General features: G+C 51.4%; 1 protein-coding gene across 1 annotated transcript; it reads right to left on the bottom strand.

Moving 5' to 3' along the window:
- Positions 1–9331: 9331 nt before the first annotated feature.
- ZC3H12A (zinc finger CCCH-type containing 12A) lies at positions 9332–19637 on the bottom strand. The gene is made up of 6 exons (XM_082777573.1): positions 19501–19637; positions 18777–19370; positions 14101–14240; positions 13077–13311; positions 12429–12535; positions 9332–12339 (listed from the first exon to the last, which is right to left on the bottom strand). The coding sequence occupies exons 2-6, from the start codon at positions 19325–19327 to the stop codon at positions 11339–11341; spliced, it is 2034 nt and encodes a 677-aa protein (XP_082633699.1). The 5' UTR covers positions 19328–19370; positions 19501–19637; the 3' UTR covers positions 9332–11338.
- Between the last annotated feature and the right edge of the window lie 376 nt (positions 19638–20013).

Raw genomic sequence — 20013 nt, 5'->3', positions numbered from 1 at the left:
GCTGTAATGCCTTTGTTTGCTTAAACATTGCCAATGGAGAAAGTACTGTGCACAAAGTTGGGGCGCTTGCTTTCCAGTCCCCTTTGTACTTGCACGTGCATTCGTTACAGCTGGGTGTTAATTTTGCTCTGTTATCTCTCAGCTTTCCTGGTGTCTTGTGTCCTGCAGCTCCTTGCTGTTAGTAGCAAGAGCTTTAACTCCTACATGCAACCACCCTATCAGTGCAGCACCTGAGGGTGAAGGTAAATGCAGAGGAGCAAAGTTCTCCCTGGTTTGTTTTCTGGTTCAGTGGTTGAGGGAGCTCTGTCCTTGTTCATGGTGGGAGCTGCCATATCCCACAGCAGAGCAAGTGGCTGGCACGCCTGTCAGGCTGACGGCTGCTGATCTGTAGGGAAATGTTGGGATGTAATGGCTTAATGGGAGAGCAGCAAAGCTGTCCTACTTTTTTGTATTTTAAGTTCCTCTTAAGAGGTTATATACAGTGGGATGAAAGATGTCGGAAATGCTAAAAACTCCTAAAAGGCCTTGCTTTTCTATAGTTACAGGAAAAAGACGACTTATCTGATGGTTTCTGACTCCTTGGCCTTGGTACAAAAAATGCTTTTCTCACACTGATACCGCTGTTCCAAGGCGAGGCTTATAAGAGGGCCTGAACTCAAGAGGTTCCTTGCTCCACCTCTTTGACCTCAAGGCAAGCTGTTTTTGTCCAGAACATTTCCCTGCAGAGAAACAGCAAAAGGGCTCACGTAGCTTGGAGACCTGGATGTACGAGCACTTTATACAGCAGAGTGTCAATCAGCTCTGCTTTCCCTGGGGTACGTATCGGTGCTGCAGGGATGAGGTGAAAATGCAGCCTCTGCAGCCCCCCAGCAGTGCTTGTCCCTAAAGGAAGGGGACAAGGGGACAGCCACTGCTCATTAGGACAGGCTGTAATGCTAGCAGCCCTGAGGAGCTGGCAGGGCTAGTAGGCTACAAGGGAAATGCTTTGTTTGTAGTTAAAGGAACCCAGATCTGCTGATAGGCAGCTCGTCCCTCCTGTGTCCTGCTGATGGGCAGCAGCTCTTTGGCTGCCACAAAATCTGAGATCAAAAGGCTGCAGTGTCCACTGGGTCTACTCCAGCAGAGGGAGCAGATTTGCTTGTCCCGGAGCAAGAACTGCTTGTGACAGCTCTGCAGATGTGGTGCCAATGTAACAGGGCCTCTGAGCACTGGGGACATGAGCTCTGTCACCCACAAAGCGGTGGGAGGGAGAGCCTGAAGTCTGACTCTGGCAGTTGTGCCTAAACCTTCTATTTTATTTTCTGAAGCCTTCTATTTTTCTTCTTAACCAGCCTGGGGGACTAAAGATTCCCAGGATAGCCAGTGACTTGCCTTGAAGTTGGAGTCAGAGAGCTGCACAGGCTCTTAGCTGAATGCTAATGAAAGCTGAAAACAGTTAAACAAAGTCTCAAGTCCTTTGCTTGCTGAAGATGAATCCTGAACAGAGTAAGTGCAGGGTGGCCAAGCAGCAGCTGTCCTTATGGCAACTGAAGGTAGAGCAGGAGAAACGCTAATCCCCTGTGCAGCCTTGTCACCAAGAGGATTAGGCAGGCATTTATCGATCCCAAGCAAGCAGCCGAGAGGCTACAACCAGGCAGGAGGAGCAGCAGCCCCATGGCCACGCTTGGCTTGCTTGCAGGGCGCAGCTGAGCTCTCCTGGCAGCCTCCTGCCTGCAGCACCGTGCTGGGCTGGGCTGCTTTGCCGGGTAAGTGGGCAGAGCCGTGGGGAGCAGGACCCTCCAGGTGCTCGCCCTTCTTTTTTGTGAGCCTGGCACTGGGCGAGCAGAGCCTGGTGCTGACATGTAGCACTGCCACCACGTGTCCCATCAGTGCGTGGTGCGTGGCAGGTGAGCGAGGCAGCAGCTCCTGGGGCTGCAGCACGTCCCTTCTCCCTCTCCAGGTCAACAGGGTCCCCATGGGGAAGCGGCGCAGCCCGCCGGTGGTGTGGTGGAGGCAGCTCCTGGGCACTGGGTGCTGGTGGCTCCTGTCACTCTCCAGGACAGCTCTCGAGGGGCTGCGGTGGCTCTGGAGGCTGGCGTGGGTCAGTACCATGGGGGCTCCAAACACGCTGTGGGACCAGGGCACAGGGCCCATCCTGTGGGATTAAAGCACCCATTTGGGTTGGGGGACTGTGTTTTTGGTGCTGCTGGGGGTCTCTACCCCATCCAGCAGCATCGCTGTGGGACCATACCCTCATCCTTGAGGCAGGAGGTGCTGGTTCTGAGCACCATATGGTTTAGAGCCCTGGGGATGTGGGGCCTTTGCTCCCTGCTCCAGGATCTGCCCTGCCCGAGGTGGGTTTGAACCTGCTGTCCTCTCCCTCCAGTACCTGCTGATCTGCTACAAAAGCTGCTGGGACTTTGCCTTCCAGTTCACGGAGGAGGTAAATCCCCAGTTGTGCCCCAGTACCTGCAGGTGCTGCGGTGAGACCTCAGCCTTCTGGTGCCACGGTCTGTCGGGTGGCTCTCCGGTGGTGGCAGAGGCGCTGTAGGTCCCTGGGGGGCATGGCACGATGGGGTTCCCCACTCAGGGTCGGTGCTGACGGCTGTGGGGCTCAGCTGCCCACGGCTGTGTCACTCCCTGCTGCTTTCAGCTCGGCTCGGTGCTGCTGCTGAGGCTGGAAAACAGCAGCGAGAGGAGCGAGGAGGATGATGATGAGGAAGACAGGGCCTCTACTGCTGCACTGGAGCCCGAGAGCACAGGTGGGACCCTGAGGAAATGTCTGGGGTGGGCAGGAGAGTCCCTGGTGCTGGATCAGGGGCATGGTGGGCCCTGGTGGAGCAGAGCTGTGGTGTCAGGGCAGCGGTGGAGCTGCAGCGGCTGCGTGAGGCCAGCGAGGCCGCGCTGGGCAGGCTGGAGGCGCTGGAGGCCGACGTCCGCTTCCTCTGCACCGAGCTGGGGGCTGAGAAACTGCTGTGGAGCAGCCGGTTCCTGGAGCTGCTGAGGGAGCAGCAAGGTCTTCGCCAGCGGGTGAGTGTCCCCCAGGGGGGGTCCCCTGGTCTCTGGGCACCCCCCAGCCATTCGTGCCCTGTCCCAGCTGCAGGAGCTGCCGTGGGACCGTGGGGACAGCCCCGAGGTGCCCGGAGATGTGGAGGAGCCAAACGCCAGCGGGAGCGAGGGAGAGGGCCCAGCAGGTATGAGTGGGGACTCCGGGTCATGGAGATGGTGTTTTGGGGAAGAACAAGGCCCCCACAGCGTGGCTGCCACCCTGAGACCCCCTCAGTAACCCCTGTGCTGCTCCCAGTCCCTGCACTGGTGGCTGGGCACCGCTGGGAGCCTGGCTGGGTGTTCCCACAGCACCAGCTCACCCTTGTGCTCTGTTAAAGGACAGCAGTGGATGGAGCAGCCCTGAGGGCCCATCCTATTCCCAGGCAGCTTTTTGGGGCCAGGGGTCTGTGACAAGCAGTAGCTGAATACCTTCGGGGTCTGCTCAGCACTGAGGGCCCTGCCCAGGCACCCCAGCAGAGCCAGGACAGCGCCGTCCCCTCGGGTTCCCATGTCCCTGTACGCGCCCATGGCATCAGCCTCCACCCCACAACACGTGGTGCCAGCCGGGCCCTGCCCAGCCCTGCCCTGCCCATTTAGCAGAACTGCAACCATTTCCCAAAAACATGGAACCGCCAGGAGGCTGCCCCCCACCTGGCATTGGGACAGTGCCTTGGGGACGGGACAGTGCCCTGGCCACATGCGGCTCCTGCTGCACCCACCGCAGCCAGCACCAGCAAGGAAATTGGGTGCTGAGCACCACCCCAGGCCGGGCACTGCCTCCTGCTCTGCCTCAGGGCACGTCCCCACTGTTCCCACATCCATGGCTGCCTGCTGAATGTGACTGCGGACTGGGTAGGTGCTCCCCAGGGAGCCCAGCTCAGAGCGTCTCCCTTACCTGTTGCAACTCACTGGAAGCCTCCAGGAACAAGGAGACCGATCTCCAAAAGCCCCCACCGGCGCCTTTCACACGCTGAAGATGCTGGAGCAACAGAGGGATTGCAAAAGCCCAGCACTGCCCCGTTTACTTCCTCCTTGGACAAATCCAGCGGCTCCGTCAGCGTCCCCCACGCGTGTTGCAACCCAGCCGGGGCCCTGCTGGAAGGGACCCAGCGCCCAGGGAGGGGCTGAGGGGCTCAGCCCAGGGGTGGGACGAGCTTCTCGGGGTGAGATGAGATATTGGGGTGGGACAGGGCACTGCAGGGCTCAATCCTGAGTGCTGCTGAGCTGCACCGATGCCAACCCACCTCCACCCCTTCAGCCTGAGACAGGGGAGAGGAACCCCACTGCTCCCCCCCAGCCTCTCTTCTGCCCCTATAAAATAAAGGCAGCAGCCTCCTGCTTTGTCCCAATTACTCAGTTTTTTGACTCTACCAGGCAAGGATGGCTCTCAGCACCCCCACCAACACCCCGCAGCAAAGGCCCTGCTGCTGGCAGAGGGTTCCTGCTCCAGGTGCCCCCCGAAGCATGGTGTGGCTCCAACACGTGGCGCCGGTGCCAGGATGGGACCCGCGTGTGCCGCCGCCGTGATTCACTCACGGAAGTGCTCAGGGCAATTTTGTAGCCGGGCTCGTGGTGCTCAAAGGAGCATGTGGCAGCGGCGCTTCCTGCCGCCGAGATAATCCTGCCTGCTGAGAAGGCTATGCAAACCAGCCGCTCCTTGCCAGGAGATGGGCAAACTCCTTCCGTGGAGGTTCCCACTGCTCATGCTGTGTCTCCAGCCCCACGTGCTCAGCTCTTCCCGGCAGGCACAGCACCGGCTGCCACCCTTGGCATTTAACAGCCCCCAACAATACCCAGATAAAGGGGGGGTGCAATTCCCTGAGATGGGCCAGGAAAAAAAAAAAAAAAAAAAAAAGAAAGAAAGAAAGACAAAGAAAAAAAAAACTTTGATCTGTTTTCTCTCCAGCTGCTGCTTGCTGTGGGCTGGAGTTTACCTGGCCTGAGCTCAGAGCTCTGCCTTGGCTCTCCTCTGAAGGTCAGCCAGCGAGCGTATGACCCTGCTTGTCTCCGTCCTGCAGCCACGAGACCTGGCCTCCAGCACCGAGGCTTTTTTGGGAGTATTTCCATGCTGCTTTCGGTGCCAGCACCAGGCAGATTTGTTTGCTGCTGCTCGTGAATTAATGCAGTGCTGTGTGGTGGCTGCCACGAGCCTGATCCTGCACCGGTCCCAGGGTTCTGGGAAGCCTCCAGGATCCACTGCACGGCCCCCCTGCAGCCCCTGCTCCCCCGGGGTGTCGGGGACAGCAGCGAGCAGGACTCGCTCCTCCCGACGTGCCCATGCAGCGCCCTGCACCCAGGGGCCTGATGCAATGCACATAGCTGCAGCCTGACTCAGCCTGCGCTGACCTGGCTCCTGCACCCTGCCTCAGGTGGGATGGCCCCACGCTTCTCAGAAACACCAGCAGCAGTGGGGCCCTGCAAACCAGCCACGCCTGGGGCTCTGCTGCCGCACGACGCCAGCCCCAAAGCAGCCGCCTCCACGGGGATCAAAGCTGCAGCCACTGGAAGGAAGGATCCCTGGGCAAAGACCACGCGTTTGCTTGGTCGCTTCATGCAGCTCCCAGGGCCAGCACCTGCAAACGTGGGTGCAGCAGACCCTGCCTCTCCCTCATCCTCTTTCTGGGCTGGAAAAGCAACAAAATATTGAGAAACAGTCAATTCTCAGGCACTGCCCCTTCTCGAGTGTTTCACCTCCTGGGTTACCAGTACCCACTGCAAATAGGCACAAAATCAGAGCTCCACCTGCCCAGAGATGTTACTGACCATCCTGCAGTTCCTGCAGCCACTCTGAGCACTTTGAGCAGCACTGAAAGAAATATGCAAGCCCCCTGGGGAACCCTGCACAGATGGGGAAAGCAGCTTGGCCACAGCCCTGTGGCTGGCAGCAAGCCCCAGGACAGATGTGTCCTTCCCCAGCTGGGTCACGGGCTGCTCCCAACCTGCTCATCCTGGGGTCTCAGCACCAGGGCGGCTTCCACAGGTGCAGGAACTCCCAGCACACAGGTCCCCAGCTCGTCCTTGGGGCTGAAAGCAGAGCAGGCAAACCCATGGCACGTCGCCACCGATTGGGGCTGTGCTGGAAATCCCCTGCCAGCCCCATGCAGAGAGCAGCTCCCTGCCTTTGCCAGGGGCAGGAGCAAAACCAGCTGGCAGCAGCCCCGCTCGCACAGCGCTCCCTCCACAGCAGTCCTCGCAGCGCCTTCGCCGGCTGAGCAGGAGCTGGGAAACCTTTCCCCAGGGCCCCTGCGCCATGCAAATCCTCCTGACCTATTGCTCAACCAGATGCTGAATTTACTCCAAAGCACTTGTGCAATGTGGGCCTTCAGGGGAGCGGGGGAGGCAGCCGGGGGGGAGCACGGGGCTGCTCCACGGGGCTGCTTCTCGCTCCTTGTTGGCCGCTGCTCCCCTCCGCTGCTGCAGCCAGGGGCTGAGCTCTGCCCCCTGCTCCGAGCGGTTTGCTCCAGGAGCAGCTGGGATGGAGAAAGGAGAGAGAAAGTGCTCCTGCTGCCCTGATGCAACTCCCCAAGGGGAATATTTTCACTTGCAAACCCTGGCCTTAAGGAGCGCAGGGATGTTCAGGGATCAGACCCCAAGGCACGGTGAGAAATGCGCAGCCGGAGGGGTGAGCCCTGGCAGGTACCTGCACAGGCAGCACCCCCAGCACCCAGCAGCCTCCCAGCCTTGCTTCCCTTCCCTCTCGCAGCACCCAGACCCTCCCCAGCTGGTTGCTGCAGGGCTGGGGGTTGCTTCCTGCCTCGCTTTCCCCCCTCTGCCCTGGTGCTCTAAATGCTTCCGTGTGACACCGCCTGCCCCGGACGGGCAGCAGCATCACACACGAGGGTGCAGCCCCTTTCCCACGGCCCAGGCTGGAGTCTTGGGTCAGATTCCTTGCTTCTGAAGACGCCTTCAAATGTTAAGAGCTGAGACAGCCACATCCTGGAAATCCCCCGGTGGGAGGGAGCCAGGCGGGTTCAGGGGGAAGTTCAGCAAGAAGGGCCCAGGGCAGCTGGCGCAGGGGTGAGGAGAGCAGAGCCCCCGAGACCACGCTGGGTCCCCTGCATGTGGGAAGGCAAGGCAGGAATCAAGGCAGGAATGCAGCAGTCTCTGCCCTGACCTTTGCCACAGCACAGCTTTTTTTTTAATAATCTAAAGAAGAAAGGGAAAGTTGAGTTATCCTGCAGCACCAACTTCCAAAAGAAGGGCTCTTCCTCTTCCTTTCATCGCACAGTGGAAGCAAAGCTTTGACTTGGATATTCAACGACCTTTTTACCTCATAATATAACAGGGAAGGCAAAGAGATGGCAGCTCCCCTTCTCTACCCCCAGAGCATATCGGTGAACTCCTCTTTGCAAGCACCCCCAGCTCAGCCTCCTCACTTTCACAACAGGATTTTCCTACCCCAACCCCTCTGGTTGGCCCTGCCCGAGTACAGCAAACTTTCAAGCAGGGTGCCTGTGTGTGACCTTACCTGCGTGTGAGAGATCAGTAAGCTGATGAGAAGATTTAACCTATTTCAGGCCAGGAAGCGGTGAGCCACAGGATGTCTTTGCAATTCCACAATAACAGCGGAGCCGAGGGCCAGCCACCCCCTGCGCAGGTAGGCAGGCGTCTGTAACCTGACGCGGACGATTGTGCAAGGAGAAAAAATACCCAAAGACCCACCAGTGACAACTCTGACCAGCGTTCCCCATGATTCACGACCATCTCAGCACCACAGTGAACATAACCACAGGCACGTGGAGCAGAAGCTGTACTTACAGTCAAGCAGGGGCAGGGTCACCTACACAGGAGCCTCGTGAGAGAATTTGGAGGAACAGTGGCTGGATTTCAGCTGGGTTTTCCAGGTGGCATCGCAACGCACACAGCAGCGGTTTGTGGGCATGGGTTTGATCAGATTTGTGTTGTGGAGAGATCTGGGAGGGTCAGTCCCTACGCCACCAGGACGACCTCTGCAATGGAAATGAGCTGCTAACATCACAGCTAACCCCAAGTCTGCACCAGCTCTTCCCTTCCTGGTTACAGCAGTGGAACTGTTTCTGTAAAGATCCTTTTAGTTGTATCAGTTCCAGTTTAACAAATAAAAACCAAGAATTTCCCCCCACATGTACACATCCTGAAGAGCTAACATTTACTAGGATTTTACAGGAAGACCCAGCCCTGAAATCCTGTAACATTTTTCAGCTGTACAGATTTCATTCTGGGTTACAAAAAACATCACTGCCAGTAACACCTCAAGAGAGGAAGTAGTTTAGGGGCAAGAAGGTTTAACCAAACACCTCAACCTTATACCCAGCAGCTCACAGCAGATACAAACCCCACTGCAAAAGAGAAGTCTTCACCCGGTTAAAAGGTCTGCTCCAATGTGACCCATCACTTAATTCCCCCTCGCCACAGCCCTTCACACGCACACGGAGCCACGCAGGCTTACTTCACACGCAACACCCTTCCAAGGACTCCTCTGCAACAGATAACGACCTTTCAGATAATGAGGCTCAGACTTCAGATTTGTTTTCTGAAGCAGAACAATATTCCCAGGAGCACCTGCTCTCCTTGTTTTTATTAACTAGAAATAGTCATTGCCCTGTATTAAATTAAGAGCACAAATTTGAATAAGGACCATAAAATGATTTGCCAAGTCAGATAAGAACACGCTGTACTACAATATAGCAGGTGGGAGGGGAAGATTCATCTTCTGAAATGCAAGCACTTATGTTCTTATTGCTTTTCCTTCCCAGCTCATAACAAAGCTTTAGAGCAAAGTCTTGACATGTTACGATGAGCACACCATCACGCTCACATCTGGCACAGATGTGCTGCGTAACCAGAGAGAACATGCATTTGTTTCTGTACTTTAGAACCACTAAATTTTAGATTAACTAACATTGATCCACAGCCCACACTTCCCTCCGTAGTAATCAGGAGTGTACCATGTGTTATCACCCGAGATACCCAACACTGCACTTCTCATACTGCCAAGTCAGAGTCACATACCACGGCGTTGCTGTCTCATCACACCTTAATTTCAGTGTGTCCCCTGAGCCGTGGGTGGACTTTAGCAATGCCAGATAGTAAACAACTAATTGGACATGCTATTAGCTACTAGAGCAATTTGGAACCATTTTTTTTTTTAAACCTATCATACTGCATCAATTAAGCCTGTCAACATCCAGCCAGACTGCTGCTGCTGTTCAACTGTGTGTGGAGATCTGAGCCTGCCAGAGCATCCCCAGGGAGGCAGGAGATCTTCTGACTTCCCTGGAAAGTGAGCTACGTGTTGGTCTTCCAAAAAGCCACTGGAGCCCAAATAATTCAACTCAGCAGTTTTTATTTATATAACACAAGTTCTTACTTTGCCATGGCTTTCACACGGCTGCCTCCATTCAGTACATACACTATATATACTGCGTAAGGATACAGAAAGTTCAGTAAAATGTCAGCGTTTGAGTATAAATTGTTAGTCTTCTGATTGCAAGAGAAGCATATATCAGCATTCTGCCAGAAAAACAGAAACACTATGCCAAGTAACACAATGGCTGAGTCGAGAGTAGTACTAATTAAAACCAGCATCAAGCAGCAAGTTGCTGACAATAACATTAAAAACCATTTTTCCTGTAATTTACAAATATGCAAAGTATCAGGTTACTTAAAATTAAGAAGCATTTTGCTTACTAACATGAAACATTACTAATTTGTAATGTATCATAATTAACCAGGTATACAGGTTTCTGTGTCCCTGTGGTTTTTATGGCACATGGTGCCAGTTTGGGTAGATCACTCCTTAGACAGAGGGAAGAACAGTAATAGACAAAACCATTCCTCAGGAGTTTTCAGCAATAGCTGTATTCCACTCTCCCCTTCATAATTTGCCACTCAACGACCTTGGTTTAACCACAAGATGGACATATTAAAAAAACAAAACGAAAACACAGATACAATGTGTATCAACAAATCAACTGCTTCTGGCCTGCAGCACAAGAAACCTCTTTGCACTCTAAGCACAATGAAATTCCAGGACCAGAACCAATTACTACAGCAATTGTTTTTGCATATTTAAAATCTGTTACAGTATCTACAGTAAAAAAAACACCTTACAGAGTAACAGGGAACGAAAGGGGAACAGTCTTACCAAGTAAGTCTCATTCTACATTTCTGGATGTTGTTATAGTTGGACAAAGCTTAAGGGGGCAGGAAAACAGTGAGAAGGAAGATGAAGCAACAGCTTTACAGAGAATATTAAGGAATCCTCAGGAACAGTATTGGCAGCAGTCCAGAGGTGACTACAGCTGTTTTACTGAATGCTCAAAACTATTGCTGTCTCAAGACAAAAGGCACAGTATCATAAATCCTCTTTGTCAGTGTTACACAGAGAAAGCCAAAGACAGGATACCAGGCAGGGCCAATGTTTTAGAGCAGCATCAACAGCGTGGTCAGCCCCACGTTTTGACTAATGCCTTTTCCAGCAAATGGCAAACACAACTCACATGCAGCTTTGGAGCAGTGTCAGGTGTTTCATCCTGAGAAAGGAAGGATTATATTCCTGGCTCCTCTCATTTCTGGAAACTGAGCAGCTTGCTGAACACTTGTGGTACAGACCATAGAATCACCTTGTCTCAGGAAGGTAAGCTTAAGTGGGAGGGGTATGGAAAGTATTAAAGAATTGCACCAATAAAACCAAATTAAAGTCAGCTAACCCTAGCTTCATACTAGATTTATAACCTAGCTTCATACTAGATTTATAACCCAGCATTTTCCACAGATGTGCATAGTACAATTTAGTAAAGATGCTCAGTAAAGGGCTAGGAACAGCCTTGACAATGCATTTTGGTTTTCACATAAAGCCTCACTCCTCTGCAGAGATCAGTACCCCTTTATCTTTCACAGGCCCCCCAAAGTCATCCCTCTGCATGCCTGATCACACTGAGCCATCTCAAAGCTTGAGCTGCTGGGAGGAGTTAAGGCCATGCTCAGTTCTGAACTGCAGGAATTTAGGGTGTACCTGACTCACCATGTAACCCTCAGGGGAAAAAACCCTGCTCCGAAACAGCAGCCTCTCCTCCTGCCCAGCACCCAGATTCTCTTCAGCATCATCTGGGGAGGGCAGGACCACAGACTGCTCCCACACCTTTAAGGGACACACTGTCATGACTGCACCAGAAATCACTGGGAGCACACCACATCTGGTATCCAGCCTCCAGCTGGAGCCTAGGACTCCCAAGGAACAAGGAGGAGCCCTCAAAAGGCATCTATGGCAGCTACAGAGTACAAACACTGCCCTGCAAGCTTGGCATGCCAGCTGCCCTTGGCATCTGCCTCATATACCTGGATTCTGAGACTTGTATGTTAGTATCTCTGCAGCTAGCCTTTGGGGATCCAAAAGCAGAGGGAACCGGCTCATCACAGCATCGACTAAATGGGGGTGAAATATGCCACACAGCTTGACGTGCACGTTGGCCCTCTCCTCTACAAACTGGTCAGACACCCACTGGCACGAGTCCCCATATGATGGCCCCGGGGCTCTCTGCACAGACCGAGGATCTTGCACAGTGGTGGATCTCACCTGAGGAGGAGGCATCTGGTATGGTTCAGACCAGTACTCACGAGAATGAGAGGGAGGGGCGTTGTACTCATTGGGCAGGCTGTACTGCCCTGCATTAGGTGGGTGTACAGGTACTCCATAGCCTGAGAAAGAGTGAGGTGGCCCTGAGTGAGGTATCTCAGGGTTATACTGCAAGAAGCTAGCACCAGAGGCAGAAGACTTATGGGAACCGTGCTTGTAAGGGACCAGACCATTCTGCTCTAAGCTGGAAGAGTGTGGGTAGACAGATCTCTGCCTACCGCAGGTGCAGACTGCCACCTGCTCAGCATGGGAGTGATCACAGTGACTGGTAGATCTGTAAGGCCACATGTCAGACATTTGGTTCTCCAGAGACCCAATGCCCGAGTCAAGATGCTCCTGAGAGATATAAGGCAGAGAGTCCATGTGAGGGTGCTGGTACCTTTCAGAGGACCTATGGCTCCCACTGGTAGCAGGAGCAGTGCCTGACACACAGCCTTTGACCTGAAGCGGAACATCGCTGGGCTTTGTTTTATGGGTCAGGCTTTTCCTCTCTGTAGAGACCTTCTGCAAAGAGCTTTTATCACTCTCTGCCTGGGAACTTCTTTTGCCCTTTTTCTCCTCTTTGACAGCACTGGTACTTCTGGTAGGAGACAGCCTTGCATTGGCTCGGAGTTCATCAGCTAACGAGCGCTGGGGCTGATTGATCCTTTCAGGGTGGTAGAATTTGCACTTAATTCCATAAGTGCATTTCTTCCCTGCAAGGAAAAGGCATAGCATGGAATGACAGCTGCACAAATTATACTTGTAGAGACACTGGTCTTTATGTTTAGAAGGCAGGTCTTACCATAAGGGCACTGCTGCTTCTTGTGTTCTGGCACCACAGGTTTCTTTCTCAGAAAGTTATCCAGGCTGGGGCCATGTCGTCCTAGGGGATCATCTGGAGGCATAAACCTAGGAAAAATTGATCTCAGTCAGGAGCAGTTCACTTTCCAGGGTCAAGATTTCTGTTCTTGTAGAAGTCTCCTATTTCACTGGATATTAAGAGCTGTGTGAAACCTAAAAAAAATCTCTCATTTCACTGCACAGACAATTCTAGTAGTCACTTGCTAACCACTGGCAAGAAGCACTTCTCTTCACAGAAGAGGCTTTGTGCTCTGCTGCTGACCAGAAGCAGTATTTGTAGCTGGGCCTGTTAATGATTGTGCTGTGAGGAAATCAAGCCCTAGAGCTTTCCCAGGAAGTCCTCTAGAGCACAGCTCCTAGCTGCAAACCACAAACAGCTCTGAAGACTTCTCCAATTCTTCACACCTTTGTACCTCACCACAGCTGGGTAGGAGTTCTTCCTGTCACTCCTCCTACAAAAACATCTCTGTGGGACTGTTGTTTTCATCCTGCAACCCCATTTTGCCCTTTTCATGTCTCACTTGCTATTGCTTCATAAAAACAAGTTGCATGCTCACATTTTTAAAGCAAAGGAAGATTGGGAACATACTTGTCATTAACAAAGGAATACATCAGCAGACGCTCCTCGATGAATTTCTTCCAATCAGGACGCTCATTCTGCAGGTCCCGATAAGTATCGTTGGAAACCACAATGCCATCAGACTCGTGTGCCAGTTTCACAATGAACCGATCGTCATAACAGACAATACGCTTGCCTCCAACCCGCCTGGAAGGAGTGAAGACCAGAATTTTCTTCTTTTCAAGGTCACGGAGAATGTACTGGTCTAGAACAAACACAACTGTGAACACACTTACACAAACGTGCACAGCCCAAAGGCCCTCCCACAGATAAAAAACATAATAAATTACAAAATACATGAAAATTAGTTTAATCTCTGCAACCCAGCCTGTACTCTCACCTCTGTTTCCATACCAGCTGTTAGGTTTGTCAGAGGTGGATTCCCAGCCCCAGTGCCTATGTGGCACCTGAGAACACTCAGGAACTAGAGGCCACTGGAATACAGCGAGTCCCATCCACATAACCCATTGCATACAGTGAAGCAGTGATTTGCATTTAAGATTGGCAGGCTAGTATCTTTTACAGTGCCACACCACATGCGTAAGTTCCTTTTGAGTACATCCACTCAAATCTCTGCTGTTTGGAAGTTCAGAGTAAACTTCCTCAATTTGGAGAAATTATGACCACACTGTCAAGGTTTTCCTTTTTGCCTGTAGACTGTACAGTCTACACTGTCGTGTCAAACACGTTAGTCAAATATATAGCATGAAGGTGTGTCCTTGAAAGGAGAATAATTCAATAATTATGAAAGAAGTTAAGCAGAGTAGTATTACATTCTTTGTTCTCTGAATTATTCCAACTGATCCAAGCAAGAACTTGCTTAGGGGAGAATTTAATGACTTCAAATCTCGCTGGTCAGCACTGCTTATTGGATCTCCTGCTACTCAGATCTTCCATTCATAAGTTAATTACTAACTAGCCAGAACTTTGTTAGCTCATTAAGCAACAGAGCAGTAAGCCTGAAAAGCTGCTTTTGGTTTTCATATTTCCACACCTGTTATAAGTACATCTGGTCGTGGCTGCTCCTTCCTCCAAGACGGCACAAAGACTGTGATATCCTTGTGGCCCCTGTCCCAAAACCACTGCACAGCCAGCAAGATACCTCTGCAGGAGAACACTTCTTTATTCCCATGGCTGCATTAAAGAAAAAAATGAGGATTTCAATATTCAGTTATGTAGAGGTTAGTCAGGAAACACTAAACAAATGGATCCAGCAATTCAGACAACCTTAAGTGAGTGTTGGAATAGCAGAATCAGTATTTGTTGCTCATCTCAAATAGCAGCACCAAAATCTTCACTTTCACAGTTGCTTTTAGCACCTCAGTATGTGAATAAATACCCAAATCCTCAGTGGGAGAGACAAAGCAGCAGTAATTGCTTCTTTGAAGCAGAGCCTTTTGCTTTAAATCTAGAGCCTAGATCTTTATTTTTAGCCCTGAGCAGTGTGATCTTGAACTTCCTTTGTCCTTTTCTGCTAGCTACTGCCAGTGGCTAACCTCTGCCATGGTAAACTGCACCTTCACAAGGTGCTTTGCTTACGTTATTCTGCACCTCAAGGACATCAGCACCGAGGCAAGATGCTTCATTATATTATGGCCCAAAGAGTCAGCTATAAACACCCTATTTGCATGAAGCAGCAATACTTCCCTTAACGCAATCAGTGCCAAATGTCATTAACAGCACTTGGCAGCTAAGGAACAAAGTTTGACAACAGCATCAGAAACTAGCTACCAATATAAAAACTGCTGCTTCATTATTCGTTCATATCAGTAAGTTTCCAGAACTTCTAAGAGGAAACTACCAGTCCTGTTCTGTGAGTGCCAGTATTTACAGTGTTATCAGCTCTCCTGTTGATAATGGTTCTGGCAGCCTTTCAATATTTCTGTGTTAAAGCCTGATTTGTCATTCTGGGGACCTGAGAGGCTGCATTTTGGGACAATGCTGACATGTGTTGTACTGAAGATAACTGGTCTCATAGTTCAGTAAGATTTTCCCTATCTAGGCACTACTCCTTCCTCAAATCTAATTCTATCTACCCTTGAATGAAGTTTCAGATCCCAACACCATTTATCCTGCCAGTGAGCAGATGTCAGCCTTGTGTGGAAGGTGACACTGCCTGATCTCAGTGGCCACCTGTGTGAGCAGCTGGGGAGCCAGCAGCAGCAGGGCTCCTGTGCAACACAAGATGTAATAACAAGTTCAGGGTATTGGTGACAACTGTTCATAAGCCTTCACTTCTGTAAGTGAAATTTCTTGCATAGTATTAAACAGGACAGATGCTTCGTTATGCCTCTGGATGTTTGTACAGAATTCCAGTAGTCAAAGACGCATTACAAACAGGGCCCGTAGCTCTGGGGCATGGCAGAATCAGTGCAGAATGCTGTAAATCCTAGACAAGCACATGCTGTTAGATGTCCACCACCTCCATGACTGCCCAGTGCAGTATGTAGAGCAAAGCAGCAAGCACGCTACAATCAGATATTGTCTGAATGCACACAGAGAGCCTAAAGGGAAGTGTTTCAAGTGCAGAAGGGGAAAGAGAGGGAAAGATGAACATAAGTACTAGGGGAAAAGTTAAAATAGCATCATGTAGTCAATAGCATCATGTAGTCAAGCACAGCATATGCAAGCTTACAGAAGAGGAAGTGTCCTATAATCAGAGAAGATACTGCCCCCAAATGTGGAGATTTAACAGCCAGCAGGCTACACTTACCTCTAAAGAGCACAAATGAAACTAAGGAAGTGTAAAAGAAAAGCTGAAGCACAGCTATGTGAAAGGGCTGAAGCATCTTCAAACAACGCCAGAGAGGAAAAGACCACAGGGGACATCAGCAGTAGTTCCTACCCCATACAACACAGTACTAACCCTGAGCTCCACTCATGCCCAGCTCTCAAGAATGCATCAACATCACTAGCTTTCAAAGGTGTTTCACCTGTACTAGTCTGCTGACAAATTTGCATTTAAACTCCCTCACTTTCTGAAATGTCAAACCTCTTATGTCATCATGAAAAATACTTCAGACCAGTAGGTATCAAAGGGAATGGAAACAAAAGACACTAAACAAACAGCACTGTGCATTTGGATAAGAGGGCTCTTACCCTATTAATAAGAGGGCTCTTACCCTTATCCATTAAAACATGCAAGTGTCTCCCAGCCTAGGAACACACACTGTTGCTTCTTGGCTTCTGAGACAAAGGAATTATGAATCTAATATATTATTTCCCAACTGTCATCACATTGTGCTGTATTATATTTAAGCAAATGCACAAGGCTTCTTAAATAGAGCCCAGATTTGTTTTGCATATGCAAAAGGCCACTTCCTAGGTGAATAAGTTTAGTGTTTTCCCCCACCCACCTCTACAGCAACCAAAGCCAGCAGTTTGTTTTCTAGAGGGCTTGAGAAGCCAAACCCAACCAACACTGCATGCTCTACTTCCAAAACCCAGCAAGAGGCCTTCTTCAGGGACAAACTTCCTTATAGATTACTGGCAGCTTACATCCCAGAGGTATTTCTAAGTGCTGTTACTGCTAGTACAGCTGTGCCATTAGAAAAACTGTACTTTTCCTTCTCCTGTCTTCACCCTTCTCTGAAGCTATTAAGAAAATTGAAGAGTTTTACCAAAAGAATTATTTGAGAAGAGCTAGACATTTAACAACAGAACTGACACCTAATGAAAAGTGTTCAGTGTCTCTTTAAGAATCCCAAGTTACAGAAAGGCTGACATTAACAATCAGAAGCCTGATTATCTACAACTGTTCCAGTATCAGATTGTTTTTATTATAATCAGACAGTTAACTTAGTCTTATAGAAAAAAAAAATCTCTGCTTATTTCTTATTTCTTGAGTCCCTGCTACTGCTCCAGAGCCTACAGAAGGTAGCTAATTGGGCTGATCTGATTTGGCAGCAGCCAAGAAAAAATTCCCTTAGAAGGAAGTAAAAGCTAATTTCCACTATGATTTGCATATGTTTGTCAAGAGCTGTTCAGGGAGGCCGCTGTACACACTGCAAATGAATCAGCAGGGAACATCACACACCATCAATACAGGAAGTTTCAGAATGGAATTCCCCTTCTAGCAAATTGCTTAAAAAAGCCAGACTACGTTTCTCATGTCAAACTGTCCTATCGCCGCTGGTATTACCGCCCGGCCTGCCCTGAGTCACATTTGCTGTAATCTCTCCTGCGCTTTATGGGGTAACTCTCATGGGTAAGAGCCTCCTCGCTCAATAAATGAAACCATTTCTGATGTTGCAGCCAAACTACTTAACCAAGGTAAACATCACCACAAGAATCGTACTTATCAGCCCACATCTCTCAACAGGCCATTTTTCTCAACTGACCACGCAGCTGCTGAGGTCAGTACTTTCCTGAAGGCTCCAAAGTCAAACGTTTCACTCCCTGGCCCCAATCTACTGTCAGCAGGACACACGGGGACTCAGAGGATCTGTCAGCTGCTCACACCGACCGTCTCCTATCTTTTTGCAGTTCTATTTTGAGAACTGTCAGCCATGGCTGACAGGCTTAGGGAAAACCACACCTGCAATCAAGTCTCCATTCAGCACTTTCACCTTACAAGCATCTCTGGTGTACACAACAGCTCTGTGCACCCATTTTAATAAGCATGCACGTGCACACGAACATACATTACAAGACCTATAAAACTAAAACAGTGAGGAAACTTGCTTTAACTGCAGAATACAACTTAAATCTGGTACAAAAAGTAAACTATCTGTGTACTGAGGGAAAGTTCAACATCAGGAGCTGGGGTGGTGGCAAGTAACTCTCACTGATGGAGAACCAAAAGCCAAGGTGAAAGGAATATCAACATGGACAAAACAATAAATAACCAGCACAAGGACTCTAGGTGCTCCATAAATATTAGGGTTCTTGTGTCCTGGAATTACTGCTCCAACCCAGGGGGCTCCATAGGCCTTCTTTGGTTGTGGTGTCTGACAGAACCTCTCTACCAACACCAGAATGCCAGGGACACTGAGGATGAGTCACAGCACTGCCCTGATGTCAGTGTCAGAAGCAGCAGAATTGCCCATTCCAGACATTTTTTGCTAGACTGTCCCTTTGCAGACTCCTGAATTCTCTCTACTGTATTGAAATTCAATGAAAATACGAGTCTGCCGATTTGAAGACTAGCCTTCAGTGCAGGAGACGGCTCCATATTACAAAGCCTTCTCTAATTAACCTGTACTTATTTATTGAGCAACTTCCTGCTAGAGAAACTTATATAAAGCCATTAGGTAAGAGGACAACGTATCTCCAGTTATTCTCAGCAGCTAGAATGCAGAAGGAAGCTTCTGTTTCCCCATGAGGTAACATCTGTTGTCAGAACAGGCACCCTTTGACCACTGTTAAGTGCTGGCAGAGGCCAGCAGGACAGACTCCATCTGCAAACATGACATTCATCCTCCAGAGAGAGCTACACACGCTAGTGAGGTACCTCGGAAAATATTACCAGCCACCACCAAAACATCCAGTTGTAGTTTTTGTGAAAAACCCTGAGTTTTTTTGGACTCTAAGCTCATAGATCTTGGCACACCTCACACCTAGAGGGTCACAGAAAATCACCACCTTACAGGGTCCCTTTAGGACTGCACTGAGGACAAGCAGCACCAATTTGTACCCACTACTGTCCCCACTCCAAAACCCCAAACACACCTCATGGCCACATTGCTTCCATCAATGACAATGGGCTTCAGGTTATCGCTCTCCTTCTCCTCCAGAGGCGGCACGGGCGCAGGGGTCTTGTTGGCAGCTCCTCCCCGAGGGACCAGAGGAGCCTCCTTGGTCTCCTGCGGGGCCTCCGTAGGGTCCCGCTCGGCCGGGCCATGCTTCACCAGCTCCCCAAGGACAGTGTTGGTGTCGGCATTGAGGCCGAGCTTCTGGAGGACAACGTAGATCTCCTCAGAGGAGTAGCCCAGCTTGCGGAAGAAGTCCACCTTCAGCTGCATCTCCAGGCTGTCGGGGGGCTCCTGCGTGGGGCTCCCCGCCGCCTCGGGAGGCTCAGCGCCCAGCATGGCCGGCTGGCCTCCTTCCTCACGGCTCCCAGCCCGGGCGGGCAGCGGGAGGCCCAGGCTGAGGTAGCCGCTCTCACACGGCTCTCTGGAGCTCATCGTCTCGTCCAGCTTCGAGCCCTGCTGCCTGCCCCCCGGGAAGGCCTCACGCCAGCCAGGGCAGCCCAGCAGGGACGAGGCGCTGGCCATGCTCATGCTCGCCCTCAGCTGCCTCCCGGCCTCCGCTCAGCCCCGGGACCTGCGGGACAAAAACAACGGCGGCGTTAATGGATCCCGGAGGGCCTCACCTCGGCCTCTCCCCCCCCACACACATCCCGTGCTTCCACCCCAAAACCTTCACCCGGCCCCTTCTTCTTCTCCCCCCTTACCGTCCTCCCCCCCTCGGGCCCCCGCAGCGTCTCCATAAGGCCGGAGCGGAGCCGGGCGGCGGCCGCCGCCGCTGCCTCCTGCTTTATACCGGGGCCCCGGGAGAGCTGCGCCAAGGCGGAAGGGCAGAACGGGCCGGGGCGGAGCGGAGGCCGCTTCCCGGTCCGCCCCGAGCCCCGCCCGGCCTCGGCCCCGGGGAGAGGCCGGGAGGCGGCGGGCCAGGGCCCGGCCCGGGGCTTGCGGCCTCCCCCAGGGCCTCGCCGAGCCCCCGGGCCCCGCTGAGGAGAGGCCGGGCCCGTCCCCGTCCCCGTCCCCACCGCCTCACCCCAGCCCCTTCCTGGGCCCTTTGGTCCCTTTCCAGCCCCCTCGCGGGATGAGCCCCGCTGGATGTAGAGCCAGCTCCTTTTTTTTTTTTTTTTTTTTTTTTTTTCCTGCAAACACCTGGTTTTTATGCAAATCGTGTTGCAATAAAGGCAGATTTGCCCCGACAAGTGCGCTCGTTAGGGAAATTCATT

Source organism: Aythya marila (genome assembly GCF_965140915.1).
Source record: "Aythya marila genome assembly, chromosome: 22".
NCBI classification, from domain to species: Eukaryota; Metazoa; Chordata; class Aves; order Anseriformes; family Anatidae; genus Aythya; species Aythya marila.
The sequence above is the reverse complement of the archived record's forward strand: the minus strand, read 5'-3'. Positions and strand labels throughout refer to the sequence as shown.